At 39.5% G+C, this 8,256-nt stretch overlaps 2 protein-coding genes across 2 annotated transcripts; both read right to left on the minus strand.

Annotated features, from left to right (window-relative positions):
* Positions 1-85: 85 nt before the first annotated feature.
* On the minus strand, positions 86-2,257 carry pop5 (POP5 homolog, ribonuclease P/MRP subunit). The gene is made up of 5 exons (XM_043246266.1): positions 2,149-2,257; positions 1,914-2,056; positions 1,660-1,809; positions 1,496-1,579; positions 86-410 (listed from the first exon to the last, which is right to left on the minus strand). The coding sequence occupies exons 1-5, from the start codon at positions 2,166-2,168 to the stop codon at positions 307-309; spliced, it is 501 nt and encodes a 166-aa protein (XP_043102201.1). The 5' UTR covers positions 2,169-2,257; the 3' UTR covers positions 86-306.
* Positions 2,258-3,192: 935 nt separating this feature from the next.
* On the minus strand, positions 3,193-8,159 carry LOC122350119 (CMP-N-acetylneuraminate-beta-galactosamide-alpha-2,3-sialyltransferase 2-like). The gene is made up of 8 exons (XM_043246359.1): positions 8,135-8,159; positions 7,174-7,220; positions 6,047-6,380; positions 5,120-5,313; positions 4,838-5,017; positions 4,045-4,090; positions 3,659-3,778; positions 3,193-3,577 (listed from the first exon to the last, which is right to left on the minus strand). Exons 3-8 carry the CDS (start codon positions 6,323-6,325, stop codon positions 3,410-3,412), a joined length of 987 nt encoding a protein of 328 aa, XP_043102294.1. The 5' UTR covers positions 6,326-6,380; positions 7,174-7,220; positions 8,135-8,159; the 3' UTR covers positions 3,193-3,409.
* Between the last annotated feature and the right edge of the window lie 97 nt (positions 8,160-8,256).

The raw sequence follows: 8,256 nt of genomic DNA on the forward strand, positions 1-8,256 counted from the left end.
TTCAGTCCTCTTTCTGCTATCAGAGCATTTATCGTCGTTCATATACATTGTTTATTCGAAAGAGACCCTTACAGACACGTCAAACTGATGCAGCAGTATACATTTTAATCAACACAGAAAAATAAATTTACACGTGACACACAGCACATGGCCAGAGTTCACAATATCAGCGAGTTAATGCGAATGATATACTTCATTTACAATTCACAAAATGCAGCAAAAAACAAAAACGCGAACGTTAAGGCTCGCTTTATTAACTGTACGTAAAATGTGAGTAGATCCCAATGAACATCTCCTGAAGTATTGTTATGTCTCTTCATCACTATCATCACTTGCATCTTCTCTAGCGTCCTCTCTGACATTACTCAGGGAACAGCTCAGCAGGGCTCTCCTAACCTCTTGTTTCTCAGCTGTGGGAGAGAAAGAGAAAGTGTGCAGAACAGGTGAAACGTCTACCTCTGCGGTTCTCAAAAAAACCACGAACGATTCAAAATTAACATTCTGGTTCGCTCGTCTGCAAATTAGACCCAAGCCGATTGACTTCTTCTGCAGAACACAACCGTGGATTCGGCAGAAGAAAAAAAACCTGAAGTTTACAGCGTTGCATTTCCACATATGCACTTTTTTCCAAAATAAAACCCTACAGGTTTATATTGCGATGAAAATCAGGGAAGCCTTTAAAAGGTCGTGTATTATGTATTTTCTTTATTTGTATATTCCTTGTGAAGTTTTTCTCTTTATCTGAACATAACAAAATAGTGAACTGGACTTAATTTTCTCATGACAAAACAAAAGTTTGTTTCCTTTGGGATGATTTGGGGTGCAGTGTCATCTGCCGGTGTTGGTCCATTGTGTTTTTTTGCTGGTCCAAACATTTTTTGGACCACTATACGCTTCCTTCCGCTGACCATCTTTTCGAAGACGCCCATTTAATTTATCAGCAGGATTTGGCACCTGCCCACACCGCCGAAAGCACCAAAGGTTGGTTAAATGACCGTGGTGTTGGTGTGCTTGACTGGCCGGCAAACACAGCAGACCTAAACCCCTTAGAGAGGAAACCAGGGCTTCCATACAACCTCAGCAGTGCCACAAACCGATCACGTCCATGCCACGCCGAACTGAGGCAGCAATTAAAGCAAAATCAACCCCTACTAAGTATGGAGTACGTGCACGGTGAATGAACATACTTTCCAGAAAGCCAACGATTCACTAAAGTGTTTCTTTCATTATCGGTTGACGTAGTATTCCAATTTGTTGAGCCAAAATCATCCCAATTAAAAGACTTAAACGGCTGCTTATTTAATACGCCGGTTTCAATGAGTCGAATTACTGAAATGAACGAACTCTTAACGACACGCAACTGAACATATCAAAACGTTTTTATGGCAACACAAAAAAAGTCACCGTGGTACGTTTTTGTCGAGACTAATGCACAGCCTTTCAGAGTTGATGCATATAATTGTGAGGATTGAATGTAATATAAGAGAAAGCGTACCGTCTGTCTTGCAGTCTGGCAGCAGTCTGTGGAGCTGCTGTCTGTTGTATTTAACAAGGAACTTCTGACACGTTCTGATAGATCCTGTGGAAGAGATCAGGAAAGGGCGCCCGGTGAAGAGCTCGGTGTCTGGTGGAGGCTACACTAGATAGATCCTTCCTTACCTCCAACATGCAAGCAGTTAAGGAAGCACTGCACCTTCTGTCCTCTGTTCTCGAGACAGGTGATGAAAGGAAGGGCGGACCAGATGAGTCGGTAGTGTTTTTTCCGGCTGCGGATCAGAACCACCCCGGTGTGGGCGTTCAGGTATTTCACTGCAGGAGAATCGACAAGTTGTTACCTTTAGCTGTAACGAGACGGCCTGGTTGTGTGGCTGAGCTCTCAATGAGCGCAGAACAACAATAAGGCCGGCGCTCACCCATCATCCCTATGTTAAAGAGCGCCGAGCCGTAGTCTCCGTGCGCGCGGCTCATGGCTCCTCTGAGCGCGTAGTAGATGCTTCTGTCCTCCAGCAGCTGAAGACTTCTCCGATCGGAGACGCAGACCTCACACAGCAAATACCTGAACAGGTCACAGAACAACCGCGCATCATCACAACTGTTCGCTTGTTTTTTTTTTTCTTAAAGGCCAGAATAAGTATTTTCCTCAATTACCTCGACTTGTATCGGACCATGTTTCCAACACGTGCGTAGCTAGCTTTGAAAACACTGCTGTTTTTACTTCCGGGTTTCTTTTGGCCAATAACGTTGCTTGTCGCCAAAGGGGGCGGGGTGACATCAAAATCGCTAATGTGTTTGTTTGATCACTTTAATGAGCCATTTTAATCAGTATCACGATGTTCACGGCGGAATCGTGCTTCTGTAAACAGATGAATACTGAGCATTGTGCTCACCATTTGAGTCTCAAGGATTATTGCGTTTATAGTTATTTTTATGATTATGCAACAGATGAGTTATTTAGTTAACAGTGGGTTTAGAACAGTATAACAGTATTTATTTTTTTGTATGCTGTACGCTGTTTATTGTTTTTTATTTTCTTGTTTTTTATTTATTTGTTTATGAATGTGTTATTAATGTTCATTTTTAACAAATCAATCTGAAAGTAAATATTTTTAGCATACAGCATCATATTAAAACACGCGCGCGCGCAAAACATGATTTTGCAGTTAAGCTGTGAATATATTATAAAAAATATTCAAAATTAAATTTACCTCCCAGACAATAATAATAATAATGCTAAAAAAAGCTAAATACCTACCCAGCTATTTACAGACAATCGGTTGCTCCCTTTTATTTATGGTATTAAATTCGGCAGAATATTCAACATTGCAGCAATGCACGAGCTGCTGTTATTTTTCATCTCACCAGCAGGTGGTGCGAGTGGATATTTACCGAAGACCAAAGCATCAGGTAGAATCCATTCATTCTCATTAAAATGATGGGGCAGCTTATTTATAACGGTTGCTTCTACTGTATACTGTATTAAAAAAAAGCCTGGTGGTCCTGTGATCCCAGCTCAGAGTTTCTGTGTTAATCTCATCCACCTCTGCCAGCCCTTCCTTGGCCTCCATCGCTGCTGGCTCTCCAGCTCGCCTTAGTTTTGGTTTTAATGAACTCTGCAATGGTTTTGGAATGGAACAGGAATAGGTTCGACTGTTCAGCGCCAACAAAACAACAAAGACAGATTTTAAATATCAAAATACTCGATATTTTATATGTGCAATAACACATTTATACACATATTATATACATAACACGTTTATGTACATTGGTCGTTATGTTACGGTTTCACAATAATGCCTCTCGCAAGAGCATTTATGAATAGAAGTAGTTTTGCGATCATGTAAAAGTCACTTTTGCCGGCACTTTTTGGTGAGCGTCTCATTCTCCCACAATGATCCACCCGTCGTCCTTCTCACAATCCCGTGTACAGATCGATCAAACTCCTTTTCTGAAGTTCTAAAATGATCTCGTGCTCGATGCCTCCTGGATGTTGACCAGTACGTTTGAAATTCTTTGGCATTTTTTCGAAATAGTGGTGCCAATTGCCTTTGCTGTCCGCGCCGAAGCCGAACACGCTGACCTAAGACGGGAAGAGCAGCCGACGTTAACCCACAGCACACAAAGCCCAGTCAGTGAAGCTACGCCATCGATCGGCCGTTACCTCGTCACAGACGTGCAGGGAAAACATTAGAACGAGGAAGCCCGTGGACGGATAAGATCGCTTAATGTGCAGCCATGAAGAGCGCACGTAATACATGAACGCAGGGTGCATAACCATCACCTGGGTGAACAAGAAGAAGACGCTTCAGAAGTTACAATGGGATGTAAGAGGCTGTTGTGTATCGTGGTGATGCTAAACGGCTCACAAGACGCAGGCCTGTACAGCTCTCTCAAGCCGAGACCGTGTCATAACATTATAGTCTCCGTAGACATGTCTTCCTCGGTGCAGGCTTATAATAACCAGTTATTCCCAGACGAAACGTCTTTGGCTGGTTTTTTGTTGAAAAGGTTTATTTTTGAAACGCAAAATCAAAATAGTGATCTTACTTTGTCCTTGTTGGCTTGTAGCAAGTCTATGACCTTAAACCGTGTTCTGTAATACATTGATAGAAAAAAAGCAAGAAATAACTGAGAGCAAAATACGTTAAAGACTGACAAAACCAATGCATTTTACTTAGAAAATGAACGATTAAACGAAATCAAATCAAATCGAAAGTGTTATTACAATGCAAAAAAAATTTAAGGCACACACATACAGTATATATTTAGAGAATATTAAGTGTATTTACGTGTCTATATTTATATTCATTTAATTTATATTATGTATAAAATAGTGCTGTCGAATGATTCATCGCAATTAATGGCATCCAAAATAAAAGTGTTTATTTGCATTATATGCATGTGTGTATACTGTGTATATATTTATTATGCATATATAAATATACAAACACATGCATGTATATATTTAAGTTATGTTTATATAATAAATATATTTATACAAATATAAGAATATAAACATAAATGTCTAAATACGGTCAAAATACTGAATTTGTGTGCATTTATATGTACATAAATATATATATACAGTACAGTACACACAATATATTATGTAAAAAAAATATTTTGATTAATCATCTGGCAGCACTACTATAAATATATTTAAAATCTAAGCACAATATTTTTCTTCAATATATACATGCATGTAATTAATAATACATGCATGCATTATGTAGTTACATATGCATAATATGCATGTATGAAATATAAATGAAATCCTTTCTTTTCTGTTCATTTTGTGATGAAATGTGACCTTTCCCATCAGTTGTACCCGTTCTCTCACCGTTTGATGGACCCATCAGTTAGAGCGCTGGTGATCCACTGGACGTCCAGTAATTTGAAGGGCAGCAGCAGCAGGTGTGTGTTGCTGTCCAGATGGGTGGCGGTTTCTGGGTACATGATGCGGTGCGTCGTCTTGCTTCCCACGTCTTTCTCATAGCCTTCGACCGGTGCCTTGTTCATCCTGTGGAAAGCAGAATTGTAATATTGATTTGTAACATGACAAGCGACAACGCGGCCTCCGTCACAGCTACCCTCTTGCTTGCTTTGAAAATAAAAGGTTTACCTCATTACAAAATCGTGGCTGTCTATAAGAGAGCCGTAGGAGGATCCCAGGAGGTTCCCGGAGTTTCCCACCACAGCACAGCTTCGGCAGCGAGACGGTCCGGCGTCTCTGTATCGCTCCTCTCCAGGAATGACGGAAAACAGCTGCTGAATCACTTGGGAGTAATTAGCTTTGCTCTTTGTAGATTGTAGGGTCTGTGGACGGATTCGAAACGAGTCGGATGTCAGGAAAGTACAGCACCAAAGCACTAGACTATACGGTATAGCACCTCCGAGTGGTTCTCTGGCTCCTAAAGCACCTATAAACTCACTTAAAGCGGTTCCCCTACGATTCAGCGCCATCTAGGACCATTCTAGCACTTAAATTGGTTTCCCCTATAATGAACCAGCTTTAGTGATATTTAACAGCCTGGTGTGTAGTCGGTTTCTGGATGATGAAGCACATTCCTAAGACTTGACCCCGAGCCTCTGGGACAGGGGTGTCAAACTCAGTTCCTGGAGGGCCGGGGCCCTGCAGAGTTTAGATTCAATGCTGCTAAATCACATATACTACGCATGTCTGAAGTACTTGATTAGCTGGATCAGGAGTGTTTAATTAGGGTTGCATCTAAACTCTGCAGGGCTCCTGCTCTGGGACATTATAAAAGTGGTCAAACATCACCTCAGACCGTCCAGGAGCTCCTGCAAGCACGCAAGGGCCACATTACGAGCTGCTTTTGATCTACACCTCTGCTTGAAAAGATGACACCTAATATCTTGTTGGATTCCCTTTTACACCAAAGAATTTCAAGAATTGACTTCCATTCCGTGCGAATAGAAATGGCATAAGCTACACCCCTCAGAGACAATATAACGTTAGGAAAAGGAATTTAGTGCAAAAGCAAAATGCGCCAAAACAGGTTTTTCACGCCAGTGAGTGAACGAATACCTGCCACCAGCCAAAGATGTTGTCAGAGAGCTCGCTGTTGCCGAGAGAGAGCAGAGGGTGAACGTCTTCTCTGAAGCGTTCAGTAAACCACGGGTCGTCGCTCGCGGCCAAACAGCGCTCCGCGCATGCGCACGGTCCCCCGCGGACGAGATGCTCCACGGTGCCGTTGGTCACCAAACGCTTGAGATGGTCGTAAGGGACCTTCCGCACGGTCGCAGCGAAGATGGCAGCGCTCAAAAGAACAACGAAGAGGGCCTTGATGTATTTACAGTACCCCATTTTGACCTGAGGCGGTTCCTCGCGCACCTCTCTGCGCGCGACCGGGCGCAAACACCTGAGCAACACACGAGAACGAAGTCAAAGAGAAATAAATAAAGTTATTACACGTTTGAACGTTTGCAATTACTGGAATAAAAGCGCTTTCTGAAATTAAGTCATGGGAAAAAAAACCTTACGTTTGTGAAAAACGTGAACGCGAAAAAGCATTTTAAACAAAAAAGTGCGCACTTTCTATTTCTAAAATAAACAAACATGAGGTAAACCGTGTATTCGTTTAATATGTCTTAAAATTACATTTCGTTTCAAATTAATGGGTTGATCTCAACCTGCTAGGTTAATCCTAATAAATCGAAGACAGGACGCAAAAATACAACATTAAAAAAAAAAGCTCAAAAGTCATGTAATGTTGTTCCACTGATAGCAGAAGTATTTTTGATGCAGAGATAATGGTTCCTCTGATTGCATAGTTTAAAAATGGTATGCTCTCACTGGACAAATCTTTGAAAAACGAATAAAACGTGCTATTTCGTTTGTAACAGTGTTTTAATGTACATCAATAATATATATATATATATATATATATATATATATATATATATATATATATATATATATATATATATATATATATATATATATATATATATATATATATATATATATATATATATATATGAATGAGTAAATACGCCAACATTTTAAAAGGTGAACAGGACAACCTATTCGATCACGGCTGAATTACTTATGGATAAGCATCAGGTTATTCATCTAATTACAGCCACTGAAATAAGCAATACATGGGACTAAGAACCTCTAATTAGTGAATAGAAACGTTTGCTCAGACTTACCGTGTAGCTGTGCGTCCAGCGACGTCTATAGCGTCTATAGCTCGACGCTGTCAGGACGGGTTGTGAAAAAAAAACTGGTTATAGCGGTTAAATAAAGAGCACAGTCACTTCTACATCTACGACGTGGCTGCTAGGGGTCGCCTGTCATCTCTGCTCTTTGAGGTTGGAAAGTGCATTGTGTTCAAAAAAGTTCTCATAGTTGTAGTGACAGTGACTTGAAACATGTCCAGAGTTAAATTACAGTACATTTATACCTCTTGGGTGAAACAAAGCTATTTACTTTTGCAGCTAGTCGGACTACAGAAAGCCTTTTGCTTGCAATTAAAAAGAATGTAATCACTATTTATGAATTACAAAAAATATAATATTCTGTTTGGAAGATTTTGGTGGTTGATGCTTACCGGCTAACTTGAGGTCATTTTAATATAAAATCCAAATATTTTTAATCAACAAGTTAGAATATATTTGATGGAAAAAACAAAGGATTTGGGTAACACTTGTAATAACTGCACACTATGATTCATTAAGTGAGCATAAATTGTCAGCGCGTCCTTTATAAAGCATCGTCCCAACATTAATAGTCATTAGTGAGCAGTTTATAAATACATCTGTAAATGACTTTTTCTTGCTTTATAAGCATATCTATTACAAAAGAGATTTAAAGGCTCGGTTTTTATCAAACTCAATACAGAACTCAAAAAAACTGTATACTTGCATTTTTATTTTATTGTTTTCTATTAAATTGCAGAGGTTTATTTTTTTTATTATTAAGTATACAGATGTGCAGTACCATATTTTTTTTTGCATCTTGACAAAATATGTGTGTTTTGTTTAAATATTACAATTATTTGTTATTAAAAGCATATACATTTCACAAAACACTTAACAGAAAAGCAATGTGCATGATTTGGCAGCGAATATAAATAATTATTATATATAATTATATATAATTATTCCTTACCTAAATCCTGCCTTTGGGCCAGGCTCGGTTACAGAATCACATTACTAAATCAAACAAACAAAATCACTAAGCAAATATGAATTAAATATCTATCTTATGGGTGTGCGGTATGGACAAGTACT

Source organism: Puntigrus tetrazona, chromosome 8 (genome assembly GCF_018831695.1).
Source record: "Puntigrus tetrazona isolate hp1 chromosome 8, ASM1883169v1, whole genome shotgun sequence".
NCBI classification, from domain to species: Eukaryota; Metazoa; Chordata; class Actinopteri; order Cypriniformes; family Cyprinidae; genus Puntigrus; species Puntigrus tetrazona.